The sequence below is a fragment of the Candoia aspera genome, chromosome 2 (assembly GCF_035149785.1).
Source record: "Candoia aspera isolate rCanAsp1 chromosome 2, rCanAsp1.hap2, whole genome shotgun sequence".
In the NCBI taxonomy this organism is placed as follows: domain Eukaryota; kingdom Metazoa; phylum Chordata; class Lepidosauria; order Squamata; family Boidae; genus Candoia; species Candoia aspera.
Window position 1 is genome coordinate 171,257,606 of NC_086154.1, and position 26,905 is coordinate 171,284,510.

The 26,905-nt window shown below is 38.3% G+C and overlaps 1 protein-coding gene across 2 annotated transcripts; it reads right to left on the reverse strand.

Moving 5' to 3' along the window:
* Nucleotides 1-320: 320 nt before the first annotated feature.
* LOC134491244 (protein regulator of cytokinesis 1-like) lies at nucleotides 321-26,282 on the reverse strand. Of its 2 annotated transcripts, XM_063294854.1 has the most exons (14): nucleotides 26,135-26,282; nucleotides 23,892-24,024; nucleotides 22,125-22,247; nucleotides 20,436-20,669; nucleotides 18,424-18,603; nucleotides 16,703-16,855; nucleotides 16,001-16,148; nucleotides 15,616-15,752; nucleotides 13,396-13,491; nucleotides 12,769-12,909; nucleotides 12,175-12,264; nucleotides 10,541-10,633; nucleotides 5,903-6,004; nucleotides 321-880 (listed from the first exon to the last, which is right to left on the reverse strand). In XM_063294854.1, the coding sequence occupies exons 1-14, from the start codon at nucleotides 26,155-26,157 to the stop codon at nucleotides 806-808; spliced, it is 1,728 nt and encodes a 575-aa protein (XP_063150924.1). In that variant the 5' UTR covers nucleotides 26,158-26,282; the 3' UTR covers nucleotides 321-805. The 2 variants fall into 2 exon arrangements, with proteins under 2 accessions (XP_063150924.1, XP_063150925.1); XM_063294855.1 differs by lacking the exon at nucleotides 5,903-6,004.
* Nucleotides 26,283-26,905: the final 623 nt, after the last annotated feature.

The window sequence follows — 26,905 nt, forward strand, 5'->3', positions numbered from 1 at the left end:
AAAACAAACAAAAAGGAATTTTAATTCCTCTTTGTAGTCTTTCTGAGCCAGGACAACTTCAGTATCAGTGCAAAAGCCATCTTATCAAAGCCATCTCAGAAATTAATTTTATTATTAACAATAAATATTGTTGCTTGATGAATAGCTATAATTACAATGGGCCCATCCCAAATTTTGCAGCAAAACATTCTTATGATTTGAGAAGAGCTGAACACCATCCTTTAAATGCCTCCAACGCATTGCATCATAGCATGTATTACTACATCAACACTTCAGAGAAAGCAGCCCATTTCTTGAAAAACTGTTTTCCAAAATAGATGAACTGAAACGTCAATTCTTTATTTTTTATATTAACATAAAACACATATTTTGTAACCTTAAAATGGAGACAATGGAAACAGGAAAACATATCAACGGATAACCTGAATTTTACATATTCTGTTAAATAAAACGTAAGGTGGTCTGATACTGTACATCAGAGAACAGCTCTGCTCTTTATCACCTCCTCAGTTTATACACAATTGTACCTTTAATCATACAGGGTACCCTTCATTCTATATTTTCATTCTGCATTTAACACAGAGAAAGGAAAGTGCTTAAGCTTTCCATTTGCCTAGATAGCACATGGTAAATATTTGGTGGTATTCCCACATTTTACATACATGTAACCAGAACAGAAACAGTGATTATTACAAAAAGGTTACATATTAGTATCTTGATTATATAATTATATAGTGTTCACATATTATTTATTTACAGTTCCCATTGACTCAACGAGCTTTGTAACAGAGGAATCAAGAAGGGTTCATTCATCCAAATTCTCTTTGAGTGTGGAATTCAGAATCTTCTTGTTGATGCTTGATTTAACTGTAAGTTCCTTCTGTAATATTACAAAAAAAAAAAAAATATGCAGTCGAGCCAACAAGAAATAAATTCATAAATTAGTTTATATCTCAATAAATTTCTTCTTTGTGCTTCAGTGAAGCTGTAAATCGGATGATCATATTGTTCTGGTGACCCCAACAACGCAGTACATTTCTTGAATAGGCTCACATCACATATTGCACTAAACTATGGCTTGCTTAAATACAGGTAGCCCTAATTGCAATTGGGATTGGCAACTCTATCGCTAAGTAATGTGGTTGTTAAGTGAAACATCAAGTGACTGCACCAACTTATGATGTCAGTTCTGGCTGTGGTTGTGAAGCAAATCTCCCATTGGGGGAGATGGGCGGTGATATAAATTTAATAAATAAATAAATAAATAAATAATAAATCACCTGCGGTCGTTAAGCATGATGTGTAACTGTGATTTGCACCTTCCTACCAGCTTCCTCATTCACTTTGCTTATTGGAAGCTGGCTGTGAAGGTCACAAATGGCAATCACATGATCATAGGACACTGTGATCATTGCAAATGTGTGCCAGTTGCCAACCACCCAAGTTGTCTTCACTTGACCACGGGGATGCTGTGATGGTCCTAAGTGCAAGGACCAATCATAAATCTCCTTTTCCAGTGCCATCGTAACTTCAAATGGTCACTGAACAAGTGGTCGCTAAGCAAGGACTACCTGTATAGGTTACTGAATTAATCAAAATTGACTGAGTTTATAGAACACATTCCCTTGGGGTCAGACTTCTGCCCCACCTGACTTAAAAACATTTTAATTAAAAAAACCAGGGAGATGGCACCCTGGAAAGCAAACCACCAGCATCACCTTTATTTTCAGTGCTGTCCCAAAAGCATGATGCAGAGTTGCAGCACAGTGCTTTGCATAGAAGTATCTGTATCTGACTAGATAATGGAGAAAGGTAAACAGGGATGGTAGAGCATGGGCTGGGGTGGGGGCAGCTTTTGGTAAGCCAGTGCTTTGTAGCTAGTTATCTCCCACCAGATAGCTGTACTATGAATGGGCAATCCTCCCAGCACCCATTTTGCAAGCCTACCTACACCTTGTTCTCAAAGTTAACACAGGCCAAAAAAAGATGAGCTCCACACCAAGCAAGCAATGCTATAGTTTAGTGTGATTTGTGAACGGAGTGACTCAATCTGATTCCAGAATATCTGGAGCGCTACTGGTTTACATTCTTGACCTGAAGTTACTTTGATGTTTACAATATTCTTGTGTTACTGTGATATCCAATGCATATTATTTCCAAAGTAACTCCCTACTAGATTTAGTGGGACTTATATACTCACATTAAGCCTATGTGGGACTGCAAACTAAGCTGCTGAGTGGGATTTAATTCATGGTTAACTGTTTTCATCTTTACTTTCAACCATGACAGTTCCATAATACTATCTGGCAGAATTAACCCGTAACAGTGCTCAGCACTGTGAATAACACTTCACAGTATTCCAAACAGTAATGAAATAATTGAGAATAGCACTATTCTAGTCAGTTCTTTTTAGCTTAATTTCTGGCAGTGATTCTTAAAGCATTATTCAATATAAACAAGCATTTTCTAAAGATTTGCCAACATCAGTACATGACAGAGGGACAGATGATCGTATTGTGCCATGCCCTTTATACAGTGCATTATTTGACAAGGCACTTGAAGAGAATTTTTTCACAGGGAGCCAATTATCCAAATTATTGGGAAGCAGAGAAATGGAGATGAGAGTCAAAATGGTATCAGGTAATTAAGCCTAAAGACTCCTTCTCTCTAAATAAAACCTTGGATTTAAGGTAGGACTTGAAGAAAGAGATGACATAATTCGCAGAAGAGGTTCAAAGTGAAGAATGCAGAGAATCCTGAGAGTGAACAGCAGAAGCCATGGGCCAATAAAGAACCTCCTGAATGATTAAGTAGGATATGCTGGGAAGAGCTGTATCTTTAAAACAGGGAACCACTGGCTACTCTCATTGGGGTGAATAGCAATTTTAGATTAGGATACAAAAGGGATTAGAAATTAGAAAATTAGTGAATGGACCATGAATATGCATCGTATTGCCTAAGTATTTTGAATGGTATATTATTTTAGAAAATGGTGAGAAGATTATGATGTGATAGTATTGTCTCACAAAAAAAGACAAAAATAACCAAGAGGAAGAGGATGAGTTGAAAGGTTTTGGCTTTTTTTTAGTGGTAGGCAGCAGGATATATGAACCAAGTTGGGAAAGTGGGAGAGGAAGAAAAGAAAACCAGTGAAAAATATAACCACAGAACTGGATCAAAAGAGCATAGTTTGCATTACTTATCAATCTTACGCTATACCTAGAGCTTCAGTTAGTGTATTTGCCTTATTTTTGATATGCAGCTATCTGGTTACAGTTATCCACGGTTTGGTTAGATCAAGCTTAAGCCTTTGCAACCACACACCCTACAATGGACATTTCTTGCAAAGCACCATAAAGCTTAAATTGGTGCAAAGTTCAAAATATAATAACTAGAAAGAACAGTACTAATTGATGAACATTTTCCAGGCTCTTTATTTGGCCTTAACTATTGGACAGGTTAAGGTCTTATATTCTCCCCCCCTCCCTGTCAAAATGTATAGGGAAAAGATCAAGAAACCATACAGTACTATTATATGTGTGTGTGTATAAGTGTATTACATTATACTTATGCTACTGTGTAATGTATATTACACAGTAATATAAGCATTTACATAAAATATGTATTACAACAGTATTTTTTTTAAACAGAAGCTATTAAGTTTTCATAAAATTGAAATTGAGCTTTGACCACACGGAATAACATTGGTCAGTCCTTCCATTACATTAATAACAAGGACATACAAAGGCAGAGTAAACATATATCTTCAATCCAAGATTGAAGTTAGCAGGTTTTTAAATTGCTGTTTTAGTTTATTTTAATATGGTTATATGTTTTCTTTTCCTTTTAACTTGTGACAACTTGGTGACACTTATAAAGAATATATGCATCAAGTTTTGGTGAAGGCAGTAGACCGCCTATCTCAAAAGAAACTGGGCTAAAAAATACAGTAAATGGGATGTAGATAACTGAATTTTGCCACAAGACAAGAAAATAGGTTCCTAGAAAAAGATGTCAGGGGAAAGAATAGGGCAGAATTTTCATTTGGGGCTAGTTGGAATGGATTCTTTTTCCAGACAGAGCAAAGCATGATTTTTAACAAGCAGTTAGATGTATATTTTCATTTTCTCCAAAAGGTCATTAACAACTCAATAGCATGGGCTGAGGTAATATACAAAGGAAGTAAGTCAGAGGACCTATTATACCCTGCCCTTCTGGTGCAAAGATAGCACTTGGAGCAATTTACAGCATTTTCAAATGAGAAAACTAGAAATACACACACACACACTGTGCAGATGTTCCTATATAACATCTGCACAATGTATGGGCTAGACCCTCCCAAGTCCAGATGGGAGATTCCACAGAAAGTTGTGGAGAATGACAGGGCTAAGATCCTGTGGGGCTTCCAGATCCAGACAGACAGGCAGATACTGGCCAATCAACCAGACATTGTGGTAGTAGACAAGGACCAGAAGACAGCGGTGGTGATAGATGTAGCAGTGCCAAGTGACAGCAACACCAGGAAGAAGGCCAGGAAGAATATGAGATGCTGGAGAAGAACCAGAGAGGATGTGGGAAATGAAGGGAAAAGTGGTCCCGGTGGTGATAGGGGCACTTGGGGCTGTGACTCCCAAGCTGGGAGAGGGGCTCCAACAGATCCCAGGAGCAACATCAGAGCTCTTGGTCCAGAAGAGTGCAGTGCTAGGAACAACTAAGATACTGCGCAGAACCCCCAAACTCCCAGGCCTCTGGTAGAGGACCCGGGGTTGAGGAAGCACATAACACCCAAGTGGGTGAGAAGGGGAATTTATATATAATCTCCAACAAAAATGTATTATCCAAAAAGACAGGACTACACACAGAGACACACAGATTTTAACAGGCATATTAGTCAAAAGCCTCCTAGAATAAAATGATCTTCAGGAAAAAAAATTACACCAAAGACCAATCTCGCTTCAAATGAATGGGCATAAGTTTCAAAATAAGCAGGAAAGGAGAATAGTTCAAAGAAAATATTTGAAAGACATAAATTTATGGGACAGCAAGAAACTCAAAATGTAGCAGCTTGGTTACCAACTGGAACACATTCAACTGAGAATATTTCACAAGTATTAAATGAGGTACTATTTCCCGTATTTGTTTTTAGGTGCAATTAGAAATAGGATTTAACCGAAAATGCCATAAAATTATTGAAAAAGGGACTAAAGAAAGGGACTTAGAACAGGTAAGGGAAGGCAAATCAGATAAAGGGACATCATAAATGTCAACTCCCTAGCTAGAAGAATAATGTAAAATGTAATGATTTCTTAGCCATTGTTGCTAATGAAGACCCCTTGATAAACTAAAATATTTGATTCTGCTTTTTCAATAGAAGTATATTTTGTTAGATTACAGGTAGACACAAAATCAGAATTATGGGTGGAGGAAGAAAAAGATATTAACAGCAGAAACTATACCTGGGTTTCCTACGGTTAGCCTGTTTTGTGCAGAGAATACTATTATTTGTAACTAAGCTGAGAATAAACAAAATGGGACTATTTATATAGCCCTGAACTGCTTGAAGGAAAAAATAGCTAAAAAGCAAGGGCAACTAAAAGGAAGAGTGTTAATTTGTGAGTTTGACAAATCAATCTCACCATCATGGGCCTTCGCTCTATCTTTAGCTAGTCAACATTTGTGAAGCAATCTTCAAATAATCCCAGACAGGATAAGGATTAACATTCCCTTCATGCAAAGCAATCATACAGCCAATGATTATTTGCACTCCCAAGGTAATTTTAGGACTCTTGGCTCCTATCAGTACCATTACCAATATGCAATAAACCAATATTTAGCAATTGCTCTGGATGTTCTGCTTATTTCCTATGAATCTATACAATAAGAAAACACAAGTTAGACATACCAGAAAATCTGAATAACTAAGTTGGTTGGTAGATTTGCTTTTCTTGCACTCTTCTAATGATGGTTGGTACAGGGAATATAGAGGTGTGCTTTTGGAAGGAGTCTGCAAAATGTAATTGTAATACACACCTAGTCTCAAATTATACCAAATACAAAATATAGCTAAGCAGATAGCTGTTGCAGGACTGGAGGAAAAATTGCATCTGATTTAAAAAACTATTTTCATTATCAAGCAAAAGCCTGAAGACAGCTCCTGTTCAGAATGCAGCTTGTAAGATTCATACATTTCCATTTCTCTGCTCATTACTTACACTATCTGCCAGAAAATCTAACTGGTAAACAATATCTATTTGGAATCCATTCCAAGTTTTCCCCTTAGCAACATATCTGATTAGGCCTTATCTTTGCTTTTATGGCCTTTCTTGATATTCAATGAATAAGAGTCTTATTTGAGAGCTCATAAATTACTCCAGTACTGTTCCAATGTCTGCTCTCTAGTTTTTCCAGTATAAACTACCCAACATTTCTCATGAGTTATGAGATAACATAACCATTTAGTTAGAAATGTTTTAAGATAACCACTGACATGGCAAATTGCAGAACCAAGCCAGCCTTGAGTGATTGGGGGAAAAGCCAAGCAAGGTCAGACTGTTTAGTATTTGGATGGGAGACCACTAGGCTAGAATGAAAAAAGAAAGAAAGAAAACAAAAAAGCCATTCTGGTAGAAGGCGATAGCAAATTCGTATGTAATGCTGCCAAGAAAATTTCACAGAAGTGTCCAAGGCGTTGAACACAACTTGAGAAACCTGTTTGATGACTATATTGCCTCCCAAGCCATGGCTTATAAAATCTATTTCATGTCTCGCACAGTTATTGTTCAACTCATTATCTCATCTAGCTGGTTAAGAATCAAAACTTCACTTTTAAAAAGAGGGTAAAAAGTAAATAAAGAGGAGACCAAAAACAGAAACACAGGGAACAGCATCCACAGCGATAGTCTGCTTAAATAGGCCTTTTGCCTATTGAATGCCATCAATGATCATTATATAATGATGGTATTTACTTTAAAGGTAAACTAGACCTTTTTTCTCTGAATAATTTATTTTTAAAATGAATGGGGTCATCCAGGATTCACTGAGAATATACTAGAAAAGAGGCAGCTTTCTGGATATTCTTTCGGGGGATAGGATGTCTACTGAAATTCAGGCTTGTCTTTTAATCGAGATACTCTGGGAGGAAGCTGACAATTACTTTCTCCTTTCTTGAAACAACTGCTTTCTCCAGGAGTTTGCAGCAGTCATCTGCATACTCACAAGAGAAAGTAAGTCATATTTAATGTAATGAAACTTACTTCCAGATATCTATTCAGAGAACTGGGTTGTTAGTCATACAATAACCTGCATAAAGCAACAGTAAAATCACAATTCTTCTTGCTTATAACTGAATATTTATAGCTGAAGCTATATATCTACTTGCTTATAACCAAAAACATCCAGCTGAAGTAAGGATAACTTTTTACATACTGCTGTTTGTTAAGAGAACAATCATCATACATCATGAGCATCTGCAGGATAAAATTGCTCAGATCTGTTCCAAGTTGGACTCCAAACATGAAGCATGGTCTGGGGAGATGCTGAGGGAATGTACTTACCCAGTTACCTGGGATCGGTTTGATCCTGTTGGACCCGAGGAAGTGGACAGGATCCTCTGGACTGTAAATGCCACCACTTGTCATCTAGATCCATGCCCCTCCTGGCTGGTGAAGGCAGCCCAGGCAGTGACATGTGGTTGGGTCCAGGCGATGGTTAATGCACCCTTGAGAGAGGGGGCATTTGCGGCTGCCTTTAAGGAGGCACTGGTGCACCCCCTCCTCAAGAAACTGTTGCTGGACCCTACTGTACTGGACAATTTTCATCCAATCTCCCACCTCCCCTTTTTGGGGAAAGTGGTTGAGAAAGTGGTGGCATTGCAGCTCCAGAGAATTCTGGATGAAACGGATTATCTAGACCCCTTTCAGTTAGGTTTCAGGCCTGGATATGGGACAGTGCATCCATCCTTGCTTTCCTTGACCTCTCAGCGCTTTCGATGCCATCGACTATGGTATCCTTTTGGGACGGCTCAGGGAGTTGCGGGTGGGTGGCTGGTTCACCTCCTTCCTCCGGAGCTGGTCCCAATCGGTGTTGATAGGGAGCAAGAGATTCGACCCTCGGCTCCTCCTTTGTGGTGTGCCACAGGGTTCGGTTCTCTCTCCGCTCCTATTCAACATCTACATGAAACCACTGGGTGAGATCATCCATCACCATGGGATGAGGTATCAATTATACATCGCTGTCCCGAGAGAGGTAAGTGATGTTGTGACTGCTCTCTCTTGGTGCCTGGGGGCTGTGGAGGTCTGGATAGGGAACAGGCTTCAACTGAACCCTGGTAAGATGGAGTGGCTGTGGGTTAACAGCTCCTTGCTATCTGGGAAATTGTCATCTTTAGTTCTGGATGGGGTTGCACTGCCCCAGACAGACCCGGTGCGTAATTTGGGGGTCCTCCTGGACTCACGACTCCTGCTCAAAGAGCAGGTGGCAGTTGTGGCCAGAAGGGCTTGTGCGCAACTTCCTGTTGTGCGCCAGTTATGCCCTTTCCTGGGTCAGGAAGCCCTTTGAACAGTCACTCATGCCCTGGTCATCTCCCATATAGACTACTGCAACACGCTGAACATGGGGCTACCCTTGAAGAGTATCTGGAAGCTCCAGCTGGTCCAGAATGTGGCCGTGTGGGCAATTCTTTGTGCTCCAAGATCACGAGCTGCACTGGGTGCCAGTCTGCTTCTGGGTCCAATTCAAGGTGTTGGTTATCACTTTTAAAGCCCTACATGGCAGGGGTCCAGGTCATCTGAGGGACTGCCTCTTCCCCATTACATCAACCCATCCCACCCAGTCATGTAGAGAGGGCACGCTGCAGACCCCGTCTGTAAGAGAACTCCGTTTGGCGGGGTCCAGGAAGCAGGCCTCTCTGCAGCCACTCCTGCCCTTTGGAAAATTCTGCCCCCAGAGATGAGGCTAGCCCCATCGCTCCTGGCCTTCTGGAAGAACCTGAAGACCTGGCTCTGCCACCTCGCCTGGGGTGGTAAGGGGAGTAGCTATTCTTGGGGATGGCTGGCATCTTAGAGTGTTCCTCACATATATATGAACTGAATTAGATCTTTATTGCCATCTGGATTTTATTTTTATTTTTATATTTTGTATTTATATTTTTATACTACTTATGGTTATTGTTTTTAACTTGCTAGTTTTATTGTACACCAGCCAGAGTCCCTCTTCTTGGGGGAGATGGGTGGTGGCAAAATTTGATTGATAAACAAACAAACAAACAAATAAAACAAAGGTTCTTCATTCTGTACTATGACATTTCCCTAGCAAATAAAAAACCTTATTAAGTTTATGATATTTTCAACTGTATATATTATTTTCAGCAGAACATAAATCTTATGCAAGCACACATTACGAAGAAGTATTTTCTCAGAAATGGAAAAATACTGATCTTTGTTACTTTTCAAAAAAATATCTGAATGTGAGATGCCACGCAGCATACACTTTGGGAAGTCATGTCCTAAACATTTAAGATTACAGCTCTAATCAAGTTTTATACAAGTAATTTTGTATAAACACGTGACCTGAGCACATGCTAAGAATGTGAGCTTTTCTTAACATGTTCAGCTTTGCTCTTTTGGTTCATATGCAATATTTTCTGTAAAATATTTTGTATGCAAAAAATGGACCAGTAAGGTGTCCTTTAGAACTCTGCATGTCATTTTTCCTGGGATTAATAAGACAATAGCTGAGCTTTCATTGGGCAGCAGTCAAAACTTTTTTGCTAAGTTTGGAAAGGTACAAACACCCTTCAATACTCTAAGAAAAACATATAGGTAAATATGGATTATAGTTATATATCAAATAAACTTTCATAAGTAACATCAGAAAAGGCAGCACAATCATTTGCTTACCAAAGGTGAAATAAGACTAAATTCTTTCTCCAAAAAATCTTAACCTCAAATACAAAGCACAAAACTAAATAATGACTTATTTTTCCTGATCTATTTTTGCAATAAAAATTATCTTGCCAGAGCCAGATACAGATGTTAATTATACACATAAACATAGAAAGCATAGCTTGCATATCATTAATATCCAAATCAGACAAGAAATTAGTGGAACATTAAAGTAGATTTATATAAGCTCTTATGGAAAGATATTAACACCTGCCAATTGAAGCAAGTCTGGTTTTTTGGTTTTTTGTTCAAAGCTCTACTAGCTTCAGGTCACAGCTTGCAAGTCAAGTCCAATCTGTCATATGGGGTCTCTCAAACACATTGTTAACTTCTCCCTAATCCTGGAGGAAACTTCCCTGTATTTCAATCACTGAGCAGATCAGTTAGCAATAGTGCAATCAGGGAGAAGGATATATCAGACCAACTCATGTGTCATGTTATCCACAAATGCCTTGCCCACAATGAAAGAAACCCAACCTAGGTTGATCAAGAAGGAATTTGCGTTGTGTCCCCCCAAACCCGAAGATACAACTACTCTTTATTTTATTACCTTCCACAACCAGTCCAAGTTTTTAAAAACCAAGATTCATCTTACTCACCTTGCTTTGAACTGACGGTTTGCCAGCAACAGCAATGTTGGTTGCTATGTTACTGCAGCTGGATGCTTTGAGTACAGTTAGGTTTGAGGCTACCTAAAAAATACAGTTCTAGTCAGAAATAAGAAACTTGTGGACATTTCAATAAGCAGCACACTAAGGTTTAAATCCAATATTAATCTCTAAGAACATAGTCTGAGATATGTGTCTTATCTCAAAGATGACAAAGACCTTTACTCAGCTGAAAGTGTCTTCTTTTTCAGGACTATTATACTAAACTATTATACTATTATAGGAGGAGACAAAATTCAGAAAAAAGACAGAAAAAAATTAACCTCTTCCTGCCATCTAATGGGCAACAACTATACCTGGATTAAACTGTCAGTTACCTGTGCCCTGGAAACCTGCCTTTCAATATTATTTGGAAACTGCAGTTGACCCCAAACAGAATAGCATGTTTGATAACTGGAACCAGGATTATTATGATGCTAATATTGTGGGATTTCCAGCCCTAATACAAAACAGTCTACTGATTTTAATTTGTAAAGCTGTAAGTGATCTAGAACTAGCATACCTAAAAATCAACTTCTTGAGATCTTTATCAAAAGCCAGATGACCTTATCAAGTGAAGTGAGATAGGCAGCTACTAAAGAGTGTATCTTCTTAGTGCCGGCATTAATTGTGAAATGGCCTCCTCCAAGAGAAGGCATCTTTGCTCTGATCATTTGGATACCTAGGCAAAGAGTTTCTTCTAGCCTTTTGCAGAATTTATGATTTTTCTGTTTTGTGCTATTATTGGTACAAGTATTGGTGTTGCTATGCTGTTGTTGCTATTATTATTGTTGCGGTTGTCATTATTCTGTTACGCTGATTTTATTCCTTTCTGTTGGAAATATTTATCTTGTAACTTGTTTTAGAATATTTGAAAGCTGTATTTTTATTATTTCATGCTGAGAGCTGCTGCTCAGGAAACAAAGATCTGAAGTAGCCTATGCTACAGACAATCAAGATAGGATTCTACTAGATTTAGTCTCATTTTTTAAAGTAGCTAATAATCCAGATGTTACCATAATTATAATTCCAATGTATTTATCAAATTTTGTGCAGAATAGTTAAATGGCTATTCTGAAACGATTATAGAAATGTTTAAGACATTCCTGGGGACAATGTACCTGCTAAAATTCCTAAGACATCTGTCAGGTTCCAAGCACCATCTGATTTTAAGATTATTTTAATTTAAAAAAAGAAAAAAGAAAGTTGCTAACTAAAGGGCCAGCTTCAAACATAATCTTTATTTCCAAGAATATTTTTGAGTCCTATACAGCTTTAGAAACTGAAAATGGTGGGTGGTTTCAGTCTAGTGTTTGACTTGAACCTCCGCAGACCTGCCCAGAAAAAAGTCAAAAATAGGAGGGAGGGAGCAGTTGGGGGCCTGGAGGGATGAGGAGGAGAAAACTCAACAATTTGCCTCTTGGGATATAGGAGTTTCAAGACTAGCCATGCCCTTCACAACAGATCCTGCAGTATTGTGTTATATTCCCGGCTTTTCATACCACATCTCATTTATACACAGGACAAACCCCATCCAGAACAGGATGAAAGTTTGTTACCAAGTAAGCATTCAGAAAATATTTTACTTTGCGTATCTTGTTTGGAGTTGGAGTGTGCACATGGGCAGATCTTTTCATAGCTGCTTTTGGAGTTGCAGATTCATCCCACTTCACTGACTGGAACATAAAAAGTTACTTTAATGTAGTTAATGTTGATACATTTTACATTACATCCAATCACACAGAGACACCCATGATCATCACAGAAAGATATGGATCACCTCCACCTTTTAATTATTGTTAAAAGATGGACAAGGGTGCTGTTTTGTGTTTTCATTCTCTCCTTCAAAAATTACATTTAGATAAAGTAATAATTATTGCTCACTAATCTAGCCAAAATTCACCCCTAATATTATATTTGCAAGCAGATGCTAATCATGGTTTGAATTAAGTGACTTATTGACCAACTTCAAAAAAAGCAGAAAGGGGACAAGAAGACAGCAAAATAAAAGTATAATTAAATTAAAAAACACTTTCCTAATGTACAGAATAATTTGCTCAATAGTCAGATGCATACTTCCTATCTTTACAGCTAACAACATGTAAAAGACCTATGACTTCAAGCACAAAAGCCACTTTACACAATAACACCGAAACCATGAAGAATATCTTACAACTTACAGTTTTGGGTTGATCTTTTTTAAGTTTGTGATGTTGCAGCTGATGGGCCATGGAATCCAGAAACCTCTGGCTTCTAATAAGGAAATCTGAACTATGTTCCTTCTCCCAGTTTTCAATTTTTTTCTTCAGTTCTTCCCCTAACTAATTTTGTAAAAGGAAGTGTCTATGTTAATTATTTCTGCAACTTTAATTAGAGTTTCAAATATACAATGGCTTACTCCAAGACCAGTTTCATGTACTACTTAGTACAGAACTTTTACGTCTTGACTGCATTCTACTAAAAGACACAACAGCCACCCAAATCATCAATAATTCTAAGATGTACGTGTCAGTGGCAACGTGTAATTAAACATCTTCCATTTGAGCTCGTTATAGATACATTTACAGACACAGAAGATTTTGCAATCTACAGAAGAACCTTATAAAATGATGCCAGAATAAAAGAGCTAACATGATTATGTTAATTTCATGTTACAACTCTTTTAACTTGCCACTGTTACAGTATTTGCTTTTGCCTTTTTTATTTAGGAAGGTTCATGATTGCTAAGACCTTCCCACTATTACCCCAGCTCAGAATGCACCCACACAAATAAGAGAAGCGACGAGAACATTGCCCTAGCATTTTACCTTTGACAACTGCTTTTGAATCTTCGATCGTTCCCTTTCATCTTTGAGCAAGTTGCCCCCTCTGTTTAGGAGCCGGCTTGGATCTGTTGATTTTTTCTAAACACAAACACTGAATAGATTATATACCGAAGAACTAAACATGCATTTATTGATAGCAACTTCAACATTACTACCAACCCTGACGTGGGGGGGCCCTCCTTCAGGCCTGCAGCCAGATCACAATGCTAAATGCCTCTATATTGGATGCAATTTCTTGATTTCATCAACTGATGCTAGAGTAGCTTTTATTTCAGTTATGCGTTTAACAAGCAAGCAAATCGGACAAGTCTAAAACCTCTGAGAATAACAACATGATAATGACATACTGTTTATTTGGTCAATGACCAGCAAAATTTGAAACTATACAACACAGAAGTAAAATCAAATGGGTAAGATAAAATGCTAGCATAACAAGGAATCAAACGGTAATATTTCTAGGTAAATAAATTTTCCCAATTCAGATTTTGTACCTGAAACAGAGTTTAAGTATGCTAGAAATGAAGAAAAACTGTGGTGTGCCAGGTTTTATGAATGAGCTAATTTCACAAGTCGTTAGGGGTTATGACTGAAATTTTGAGTTGGATTTCTTCTCCCAATCTATTAAAATTTGCAGCTGTAAAGAGCAAGGTCAATAATCAGTTGGATACTGGAATCAGCTTCACTGAGTTCATGGCAAAAAACCTATTACTCTGAATTTTATGATCCACGTATCATAGTTGCAACATCCTTTTCCTAGCATCTACATTTTAAAGTCAAGTCAAATAACTTTCTTCTCATTCAGCTTACCTAGGCTGGCATCCTCCAAATCTGTTTCTCTGGGGACAGTGGGGAGATATTATAATACTTCTGGAAAATACCAGGATTAGGCAAATACTGTGTTCTAACTCGTGTCAGAAAACAGTATTTGCCATGAGTAAAAATTTTAAAAACAGTAAATTATCCCAGACAATAAAAAAAAAAGATCCTTGTTTGAAAAAGGAAATTATGAGGGATTTCACAACATAGCAAGTTATGCTTTCAGTTGCTGGAGTGGCCCTTTTGAAACCTAGCCAGAATATTGCCCTGACCTTCCAGAAAGACTGAAGAAGCTCAGTATTTTAGATAGTGTGATTGCACATTTCTAATCCAAAGAATGCAATGTAGCACTGTGTGGTAATTTACCTAAAATACAGATGCAGTGTGAGTGGTGTGCAGCCCACAAAAGCCCCTCTGAATATTTCCACCAAATCGTAATCTTCAACTGCATGAAATTATTTTAATTTAAATTAATTATATAGTTTAACTATCTAATTTAAATTTAAATCAAATTTAAGTTTTCTTCCGTCCAAAACAGCATGTTAATCTTTGCCTGCTTTTGAGATACAGCACCAACATGCCACTCAAAGGCTAAGTGTAGCCCTAAGCCTAAAAATGTGGTATGTCCATAATCTAAAATTTTTATTTTATTAAATCACTTTAAATCAAATGTAACTTTTTTAGATTACGTCTGCAAGCAAACTGATGTACATTTGGTGACAATAACTAATTAGCCATCTGTTTTGATTAAGTATTTTTGGTCATTGGTTATTGTCTATTTTTCTTAAAGCAAATAATACGATGAAGCATAACAAATTCATTCTATTTATTTATTTATTTATTTTATTATTCACATTTCTATTACTGCCCACCTTCCCCCAATTTGTGCCCTTAGCATATTATTAAAAAACACTGGATATGGTACCTCACTTTTCGTATCAATAGAATTTTAAGGTATGAAAAAGTGTTTTAGGCAAAATAATTTAAAGCAAACATCTTTAAAGATTCCTATAATTAAAGTTATATTTATTCAATATAGATTAGCTATATTAACATAATTGTGCTTAATTGATTACCTTTGTTGAAAAGATTCTGGCAGAAGTATTTAATACAATTATTTAAAATGTTTATATTTTCCTTTAAGATTAAATAAATACTCATCTATAGTTACCCCTAATTTCTTTTTCTTTTATTGGTTTGGCTTTAGTTTTTATCTTTTTAAACTCTGCATTTCTAGTTTTCAATCTGATTTTTTGTTTGTTTAATATTAAGCAAAAAACAAAAGCCTTACCAGCAGGCGGCCTATTAGATTTTACCTTTTCTGTGAATGGTGCCATATTTTTCCCTTCTCCAGTGAGATAATGTAAGAATGGAAAGAGCATCTACCTCTAATTCAATGAAGCGATCCAGGATGGCCTCCCATTTATGAATACTATCATAAAGACACTTGGTTTCCTCGTAAATCTCTTTTATTTTCAGAAGTTCTTCATCATGTTCATTCAACAATTCTTCTGAGAAATTGTCTATATAAGTTGGAAATCATAACTTTCATTAAACATAGCAAAAGGTAACATGGACATCAAACACATCTATTGTAATTCAACCTAGAAACTTTTTAGCATTTATCCCGCTATTCCAACAGACAATACAGTATGTTAAATATTTTTTGAATGACAAAGAAACTTTTCATCTGCTTTCAAACAAAGGACTCATGCCTAAAGTAGATAATGATTACATTCTGAATTTAAAGACATGTGCTACAATCAATTACCGTTATAAAAAGGCTGAAATGCAGCTTTTTGTTCATCAGAATAAAAGCATTTTTGCCAATAGCTGTCAAGCTCTTGCCTGACTTTCAAAGTAATTTCTTTAAGTTTCTCTTTCTTCAGCTCTTCCAGGGTTTGTAATTCTTCTTCCCACTAATGAAAACAAAATGAATTTCTCTCAATGAAAATAGCATATTTCAGAATATATAAGTAGACTTGCAGTTTTCTCATACTTAATTCTATGTTAGATCTGATTTGAAAGAGAACTATGTAGTCAAAACACATTAGGAAACTGAACTTCAAAAGGAAAACCTATCTACTTTCATATTTATCTTATATATATATATACACTTCCATGATATGGTAATGCCCTCATCCCTTACATTCCATCAGTAAATCAAAGGCAGTAGATTTAGATTCCATGGCAAAGTCAATACCCATGGATATTTTAAATAAACTCTCATCTGTCACTTCATCTCCATATAATTCCCTGAAGATATAGAGCTAAAAACCACAAGCCAATAAAATCCTTACTCTGTAAGCATTCACGGATTTTTGCTAGAATGAATTACTGTCTTACATATTTACAGTTCTATACTGATGTAAATTAGGGGCTCCAAACCATTAATTGTGGTGGTTACAAAATATACTTAACCTATGCCATTCATGTTAGTAATGGAGAGATGTCAAAATTCTCATTCTATTACCATCTTTGTGGCTTCACAGATTGAACACTGGCTGGTCATTTTTGTGAATTGTTCTTGTTTTTCTTGTGGCCAATGAAGTCTGTCCCACAGAAGTTGGACCTGTTTCACCAGAACCTCCTTGGTGGCAGTCAGAGACTCTTTCTTTTTCTGCAACTACAGAGGCACAGTCAGTGCATGCAAAAAGGTTACCTAAAGACCGGAGAAATAAGGCAAGTGATCTGTGTATTTCTTTAAACAGTAGCCTAAAGGGGAAAGTAAGTCAGATCCAATATTCTATCAGGAGTGACCTCTAGGGAAGAGCACGTCAACGTGATTTCCTGTCTATTGTACTATGATTTATTTATAGGGAATGCTGTGTTATCAGATTTGTGAAGAGTGTACAGGTTCTTTCCGTAAATAAGCCCAGATTAAAGTCAGTGCCAGCTGTTTTACTGCAATCCTGAAAAACACAGAATGTGGCTCTGACAATAGCATTAACTTTCTTGAAAGATCAGCTTTAATATTTTCCAAAACCAGATGTTTAGTTCTAGCCATGTGATGCATACCTTTACAAACACAACAGGCATACAGTGCTGCTGGGCAGGGCAGATTTCCCAGCATACTGTAGAAAGATCCATTCACCTTCCAGTTCATTGAATTCTCTTCATTAAATGAGACTCCTTTAAGGTAAGGTCTCTGTCTGTCTGTCTCTCCACACATACACTCCTAATACACTTTTTGGTACCATTTAGTCTCCTAAACTGGATTGCCTAACCCCTTCTCTTGCTCTCCTTAGCCATCCTGATTTTCCCACTTTCTTCTCCCACTTCATTCTGTCACCCCAGATTGGCTACAGATCTCACTAGTTTTAAGTATGTCTTCTTCTTTGTTGACTGTTCATCATTATATAGGACAAGCGGTACAAATTTTGCTGATAAAACCTATGTGGCATTGGTAAGCCAATACATTTAGGAGTCAACAGGAAAAAGAGAGACTCAGTTTCCATGTTCCAGGGTCAACCATTATCCTTCAGTAAGTAAAAAGGATCTACAGTATATGTGCATGTATGTATACAGACACACACACACACAGACACACACACACGTACACATACAAGGCCTGTTCAAGTGTTATGAGAGACTGAACAACACAACAGTAACTAAAATGCCATTAAACAGCTTTCCTAGTTGCTGAAAAGACACAAGATAGTTCTTTTTTAGCTGCTGCTGGCACAAGACAAAATCTTCAAGGGTAATTGAAGATAATTGCTACTCTTGCTCAAGGAAATAATGAATGGGGGTTGCAATAAAGGCCAAAATTGCTCCTTCAGAAATGGCCCTATCCACCTTTATGATGCTACAAAACATCTCCACACCATATTTGTAAAGCCTAAAAAGAAAGGAAAGCAATCTCAGGATCTTGCCCTGGTCAAGTGTTTGCACAGGCTGCTGATATTAAGTTCCAAAAGATGGGCTCCAACTAAAGAAAACACTAATTAAAACAGAACCTTCATTTATTACCCATTACTATCACCCCTTAAGTTTTGTAATATTATAAAGTACAGTAGACCGATAGCCCACATGCTATAAATGCTATAAATCTGCACCAAGAGAAATTGGGATTCTTTCACTTGGAGCCTTCCTTGCTTTCTATGAAGTGTGGCTTTAAACAATATTGTGAACTAATAGTTCAAGTAATAGATTCACTCATATGAATATAATCTTTTACGTAAGAAGCCCAACCTGATGGATAAGCAGTTGAAGATCTTCAAGGTACTTTTTTGTAAGGCAAATATACCCTTCTTCTTCTTCATCATCACATAATATATTATTTTCCAGTGTTCCATCAGGTGTGTGCCCAATTTCTTTACTATATAGTTTGATTTCTCTTCTCAGTTTATGAAACTCTTCTAATCTTTGCTCCTGTTCAAATGAATAATTTAAATAGTTTAAATATATCAAATTAAAGAGCTTATTTTATTCAGTTTAGGATCTGCCCAACTCCAAAACAACTCTGGGAGGCTCACAATGTAACAGAGAAAATAAAATACAATATCAATAATCAATATCAAATAACAAATATAAGAAAGAACAAGATGGCTAATCTGATCAACAATATAGAAAATCCCCAAGGAGTTCCAGCCATTCTAGCCCAGGCTCCTGGGAAAGCAGCCAGGCCTTGAAGGCCTTCTGGGAGGCCATCAGAGTGGGAGCCACCCAGACCTCATTCCAGAGGGTGAGCACTGCAACAGAGAAGGCCCACTTCCTGGCTCCTGAAAGATGACGCTGTTTGAGTGAAGGGACCCGGAACATGCTAATCCGGTTGGCTCATATTAGCCAGGCAGATACTACGGGAGATAGGCAGTCCCTCAGACAATCAGGCCCTACATGCAGAGAGCAAGGAAGATGACCTTGACAAAAATATGTAAGAACTGTTACCTAGGCAAAAGGGGCTAAAATATTTCCACGTTCCTGTGGAGCTGATTTCCTGGTCTGGTCTATCTCGTTGAGCTGACACTACAACATGTAGGGCTTTATAGGTCATAATGCACACTTGAATCACACCCAGAAGCAAACTATTTTAATTGATATCATAAGGCTTAAGATACCAAGAACTTCTAAACATTATATTTAATACAACTTCCTATTTCAAAATGCACTGAGAAAATTCACGTTATAGTGTCCATCTTATTGCAACATAGCCCAAAATTAAACCTAGTAAAATAAGACCAGACTGCATACAATGTCATATGCTAAGCCCGTGTATTTTATAATGTTGAAAAGCATGACACTAAATTCTGAACTGAATTTCAGAACAAGTGTTCAAATTAATTCATTAGAAAACAGAGATAAAGCATTTTAGTTCTGCTAGACAAGGTCCTCATAACCTGTATCAGACTGATTAGAAAGCTAAGCTATTCTCCCTACCATAAACTTTAGAAATAGTCTGTTTTATTCACACATCATTCTAAAATCAGAAACCTATTTCATCCATTCAGCCAATTCTAAAACTGTAATTTGCAATCAGGAACTATGGAAATTCTCAAAGCTCACCAGTTCTCAGTTGTAGCTCTTGCAGTGAAATCTTCCTGCAGCTGGAAAGTAATCATTTATTACTTGTGACCTTCCAGAAATCCCTTAAAACATGGCTGCAGTTGTATAATATTCTGTGACCCCCATGCATTGGCTGCATCATATATAATATTCCAATGTGTTTTTGTACACTGTTTTAACTGTTGGTTTTATTGTACGCTGCCCAGAGTCATCTTGTGTGAGATGGGCGGCCATATAAATTTGATAAATAAATCATTTATAGTACAAGAGGGTTAGGAAGCTGCCGCCCTGAAAACACCCAGGAAAAGTGTTCCCACAAGAACCCTGTAACAAGAGGATATTTAACGGAGTTTGGACATCGACATTATATCTGAGTAGAAGAGAAATCTCTTTTCTCAAATAGAAGAGGAGCTCCTATCTACAACGGGAGCTGGCTTTCTATCAATCATAAAACGGAATCCCTGCGTATTCCTCCACTTCATGCTCAGTTTTATTTCAAAATCTTTGTATAGTCTGGATAAAAGCCAAAGCTTGTCTTCTGGAAGCAACCTTTCTAGGATTTTGGGTCTAGATGGGATGAAGAACAGAGAGATCTCACAATATTCATTCTTTTTTTTGCCTAAGAAAGCAGAATGTTCATTTAGCTTATTTTTTATTGCAATGTTTGATTTCCTAATGAAGAGACATAATCAGTACCATACCTTTACTTTCAAAAGATTTGTAACATGTTCTTTTAGTTCTTCCAGTTCTGTGCCACTTGGAATACTGCCAGTAGGGATATAGTAGGGGGTTGCACAAAGCTCTGTGCATAGTTCCTGGTCATCTTGTTGCAGCTGGGTCAACTTCTTCAGCCTCTCCTGTTTTTCTTTAAGAGCACTTTCTAAAGCCAGACGATACTCCTTCTCTAACTGAAGGATAGTTAAACCATCATCAACCTGTAAAGTTGTACAGCAAAAAAATATATATATATATTATTTCTATCTGTGGGGTGGCCTCTCTCTAGTTGTCTGCTTGTTCCCCTAGATCTAGTACAGCAGACATGCTCCGTGTTCCATCTTTAAAATTATGTCATCTTAAGGGGCCTTGGAGACATACCTTTTCCACGGCTACTCCTACCTTACAGAACAGTATCCTCCCACCCTCAAAGTCCACCTGGTCCTGACCCTGTTGTTGTATAGGGAAGCCCTTAAGACGTGGCTCTTTCAGTAGACCAGTGGGTGATTTGTGACCCCATACTGATACTGGGATTTTATACCTTGATTCTTGGGATCCCCCCACACCTGGCCAGTATAGCTAGCTAGGTATATGTCCCCAGGGTGCTGCTGCAGTGGTCATTAATTATCTGTGCTAACTATCTTCCTGCAAGACTGCTTTTTTGGTGTTTGCTTTATGTTTCCAGCTGAGTCTTGATTACAAAATCAGAGCATATGGCTAGAGAAAGACAAATTATTCAAATCGTGGAAGGCCTCTGGGGAGCTGTAGAGCAAAAAACATTTGGTGCTAGACAGGCATTGGGAACTGCAATATTGGGACGCAAGAGGCCTCACACTTAACATTGCTAGCATGTAACTCCAATTCATAGGAGTAAAAAAACAGGAAGAAACCACTTACAAGAACTTTAGCTCCAGTAGAATAACTGAACAGTCAACTGAAATAAGTTTATTACTCCCCCCACCATGTTGAGAAACATACCATTTTCCCCAGTCTGCTTCAAAAAGTAAGAAGCCCCTCAGAGAATTCCTGTCCCAGGCCCACAATTTTCAGTCACTGTCATCAAGCTGCATTCAATTTGAGTTACTCTTATTTCTTACAGTATTTCTATATGAGTGTTACTAATAAATCAAAGCAATTTACATAAAACCAAAAAACCACAATAATAGAAACTGCTAAACCAGTAAAAACACTAAAACATTAAAATGTTAAAAGTAGTAAATATTGAGATCATCAATTTCAATATTAAATTGTATTACAATTTTAAAAATCAGTTAGGGCACTTGATATAAAGAAATTAAGGAGATCACAAAAGAGTCTGGGTAAACAGATAACTTTTAAATTTTCTGCAAAAAACCTTTATTGTAAATGGCAACTTAACTTCCACCAGATTTTTTTTCACACTTTGGATGCTCCTGGCAAGAAAATTACAGTACAGAAACACTGGAAATAAGGAGACTGACATGTTTCTCAAAACATGTGTCATATGTCAGATAATCTCCTATTTTTCATAATACATAGATTCCACATATTCCACCCTAGAATAATGAAATACACATGAAATGTTATTTACAGTATTGCTCTAAGGAGAAATTATAAATAAAAACTCATTTATGGCAGGTAGCTTAATATCACTTTAGTTTTCTGTTCTTGGGAATAATAAGCAGCTGAGAACTTACCTGGTAAGGGTCCAGACTGAGTTGGCATCTGAGCATATTCAGCTGATTTTTCTGAATGTCAATGTCATTTTCAATTTTTTCTTTCAAGCTGATTTCTTCATCGATCATTTCATTCAACAACACCTGTCCAAAAACCCCCGCAAAACATGTCAGCATAGATTTCTAAGATTTAATTTAATTTAATCTGCTTATATGATCAGAACCCATCAGAATCCATAGCTCGAATAAAGGCCTATGTCAATTAGCCCAGGATTTGATATATGTCCAGAGGCAGTCAAAGATGGTATCAATTGTTGTCAGTCACTGATAGTAGGCTTTCATTCATGAATGGAATGAAGAGAAGAGTTTTGCTGACTCCCTTTCCTCTGTATCCCTCATGCCAACTTCTACATGGTTTCAATAAAAACTAATTTGGTGCATGGGGGCAAAACAGAGAATGGTCAAAACCGGGCCTCCCTATCTTCCTGCTATAAACTTTGCAGTCAGAGACATACATCTGGCAGATAAAATGACTGCTTACTAAAAAGTGAAAAATAATTGGTAACCAAGTAGGCTTTCAGTTTATAATACTTTGTTCTAATATATATTAAAGTGACAGTTGCTCAGAGACTTGTTGATACTTGCATTAATTGACTCACTGGGTTTAAAGGTAAATAGCCTCTTCCCTTGAGCAATTTATTTTGCAGGAAAAAAAAAAGAATCCTGCTGTTTCAGGTGCTTTTAACTTCCCTGTATGATTAGAGAGATGTAATGTATTTAATGGATCTTTCAAAGGCCAGGTTTCCAGGTCTTTTAATTAGCTGTGCTAAGAAAATCAACATTTTTTGAAGGGGATATGTTCAAACAAGTGAATTTTACTTGAACCGCAATACATCTTACACTAGCCCCCCCCACAAAAAACCTAGGTTTTACAAAAAGAAATGCTAGCTATCATAATTTGGATATAGCATGCAAACTATTTAGGAAACATAATTTCCATAACATTTGCAAAGGGACTTCTGTGCACAGGACTTCTAAACAAAACAAAAAAAAAGGATAGGAGAAAAAGACGAGAACTTGGTGAGGCACCCCCACCCCAGTTTGCTGTATTTTGAAGAATTCAGACACCATTGTACTTATTTAATGTTTTTCTTATTATTTTCCCATCAAGTAGTGTTCCCTTTCTAGTTTCAAAATCTCTGAAAAGCCTTGAATTTTTATCGTTATAGTGAAAGGCTAGAACTATGCAGAATAGCCTGATCTCTGAACATGTTGTGTATTTCAGAGACTTTATGTGGCATTGCCCACATATTTATTTTCACAGCTGTTATGACTCTTTGTCCCAGAGTCAGCAACTCTACATATTGGAGGCCTCCAAGGACTGCAATTATCATGTCCCGGTGACATTTTGACATTTACAGACATGTGGGGGTGAAATCATGTTAAACTTTTTTTGGGGTGGGGTCATTTTGAAAATGAAAATGGATCTTAAACTTGCAGGAAAAGTATCTAAAAATCACTGTGCTGAAAATGGTCATCTTGGGATACTCCAGTGGCAGCAATTAGGAATCTAGCATGATTATATACAGACTGCCTGTTGCCCATCCCTATTTTACTCCAATGAAACCAGAATTACTAATGAGCAACATTTGATGCCCAATATCACATCATAAAACAAAAATAGCAATTTCCCCCTAAAATGGGTACTGGGAATTGGTACTGGATATTTGTGCAGTCCAGCTTCACATAGAACACTTTACATTTCAAGGCCGTTGCTATGATCCATACCTCAATGTGAACCTTTGCAGCCTGCATGCGTTCTAGCTGCATCTCTTTGCTAATTCCCATTGCATTCCATAAATCTAGAAGCCTTCCCAGTGCTTGAGTCACACTATTAACCAGGGAGGAAGCCAAGGCTTCACTGAACAAGAAAAGAGAGTTAGTAATTTCAACGCCATGATGCCACTTAATACAAACATTGCCTTTGCTTCCCACACCAGAATTCTCATTTGCATTACATTAGTATGAATATTATATATGAATCTAATATAGCAATAGTTTACTTTTGAACAGAAAATGTCAAGGACTGAGCTTGTGACACCTGTATAGAAAGAATGTTCAGGTAGTCCTCACTAAACAACCATTTGTTCAGTGACTGTTCAGTCATGATGGTACTGAATGAATGCTAGTTACGACTGGTCCTTGAAGTTATGGCTGTTGCAGTGCCCCTGCAGTCATGTGATCAAAATTCGGGTGAATGGCAGCCTGCCTGCATTTACAACCACTGTGTGCACTTCAACTCCCCCACCTGCCTATCTCACCTCCATCTCTGCCCTTATGGCTGCCCTGTACTCCGCTACCATCTACCCCTGCCTCCCCCCGCTGACCGCCATCTTCTTCCTCCTGGTGCTGAGGCATGCCCAGCTGAGGCAGCAGCTGGCCCTTCATGAGGACTTCGCAATGGCTGCCTATCTTCCCCTCCCATCTCTGCCCTTTTGGCCACCCTGCACGCCACTACCTTCTATTTATTTATTTATCTATCAAATTTTGTCACTGCCCCTCTCCCACAAAAGAGGGACTCCTGCTGCCCCCTGCCGGCCTCAAGAAATCCAGCTGGGGGTGGTAGGGGTAGACGGTGTGCAGGGTGGCCAAAAGGGCAGAGACGTGGGGGGAGATAGGCGGGTGGGGCAAGTTGAAACGGAGGCAAGCACGGCAGGGCAAGAGAAGCATGAGGTCCTTGCCTAATGACCGCAACCAGGATTACCAGAACTGCCATCCCTAAGTGGGGCGGTCACGTGATGTTTCACCTACCACTTCACTTAGTGATGGAAATTCTGGTCCCAGTTAAGGTTGTTAAGCAAGGACTACCTGTACTCTGCCAGTGAAATTATCAACAGGTCTTAAGAAACAAAAGGGCCAATTGCTATGTTCATATTTCACTATATGCCTCAACCCTTTGCAGTTCTGTTTTATTGAGAACAGTTGTTTGGCTCCTTTTGCCAGGAACTAACAAAATGAACCATATAAACTTCAACTGATTGTTGACCATGCAATGTGATCAGGAGCCCTCAGAAGAACTAGAAGCCAAGGACAAACTTGGCTTCTAACTTGTTAAGGGGTGACCAAAACAGAGTTCCTGATAAGTGTTCAGAGCTCCCCCTACCTCATTTTGAAACAACACTGTAAAATAAGCCAGTGTTGTTATCCTTATAATATACAACAGGAGGATAGGGAAAGCCCAGACGATCTTTCCCAAAGCCACTTGGTGACTTTATAGGGGTTATAAAGTTTATATAGTTGACTTAAAGACCAGTAACCATATACTTAATGGATTAGTCAATTGATCATATCAAACCATAGGCATCAGCTACAGTGAGATACAATTAAACAAAACAAAGTGAGATACAATAAATAAAATAGGCTACAGTGAGATAAGAGAGATAAAATATAATAAGGTTAGATAAAGTCAGGTAAAAGAGTATGAGATAAAAGAGTACAGAAATGTATAATTAGATGAATATTAATTGATATGGTCAATTTACTGATCAATAAACTATACTGTTACTGACTTAAAGAACCACAGCCCACATGTTAGGATAAAGATATCCTGGGACTTTGTGGGCACACCCATGCTGTTTTCTTGGCAACAAAATATAAGTAGTTACTCACTGCCTTCTTTTCACCTTTTTTTAAAAAAAATCTCCCAGTCCACAGCTCTGGTCTTCCCATATGAATTCTAACCAAGCCCAACCAAAGCTTCACTGCTTAGCCGAGAGGGAGGCGCTGTCATTTAAGGAGAAAAAGATGAAACCTGTTGCGTCTGGAGGATCCCACATCGAGCCCCCTTCGGACCTTCCGCTGCTTCTGAGGCTGCTTTACTTGGGGGAGCGAGTCCCATGGCATTAAAGGGGGTCCCACTCACTCCCAAAGGAGCCGACGCAGTCCGGACAGCCGTTCAGCGCTCCAGAGGCAGGCTGTCCCCTTCCCCACACGACACAACCTGGACTCAGAAAAATCCCTCATACTCTCACCTTTCCCGCAGAGGTTTCGCCATCTGAAGCCAAGAGACGGCCGCCACCGCCGCTCCAAGTAAAACCCGAACGGAAGGATTCCAAAGAACGACCCGAACGAGCGGCCCACTGCCGCCAAAATTCAAACCAAGGAAAAAGTTTGACCGAACGCCAGACTGCACCGGAGCGCCCTCTGATTGGTCAAAGGGCCAACCATTGGTGCGTCGCTTCCGGCACCGCCGAGGCAGCAAACCAACGGGAGAGAAGAAAAGGAGGGGTGGAGCTCGTTCGGGTTTAACTGAGAGTTCCGTGGTTGGAGCTTTGCAGCAGGTGATTAGTCGCCGAGCTAGGAGCGAGTTGACGTCTTTCGCCAATTTAAAAACAAGCCGGAGGCGAAGGGGAGGTATTGAGGATGCATGGCTGAAGGAGGGAGGCTGGGGAGGGATTGAGGAAAGCTTACTGAAGACCGATCCGGATTCAGTCTACCTTCGTTTGGATGTATGGAAGAGATGCATAATGGCCCTGTTGGCTAGTCCATATACTCTAGGCTGTTTCAGAAATCAATCCCATTGATTCCAATGGAACTTGCTCGCTAGTAAACGAATTTGGCATCATTGAGACATTACAGCCCCAGACGGTTTCCCCGGATATGAATCCCAATTTGGCCAGAGTCACTCTCTATAGCAGTTGTAAATACTAAATCCCACAGTATATAGGATTAACTGATCGCAGTTTTGAAAGGATGTGTACGTGCATGGTGCTGAAAGACTCAGTCGAGATTGAATGAAACTT

Bases quoted from the DNA above. Each gene is read 5' to 3' on its own strand.
- LOC134491244 (XM_063294854.1), bottom strand. From the start codon at position 26,157: ATGGCGAAACCTCTGCGGGAAAG. The intron at 16,149-16,702 runs GTAATAGAATGA...TGTTTTCATTAG, and splicing joins TCTGTGAAGCCACAAAGATG to TGGGAAGAAGAATTACAAAC. The intron at 15,753-16,000 runs GTAATTGATTGT...CAACTTATATAG, and splicing joins ATTTCAGCCTTTTTATAACG to ACAATTTCTCAGAAGAATTG.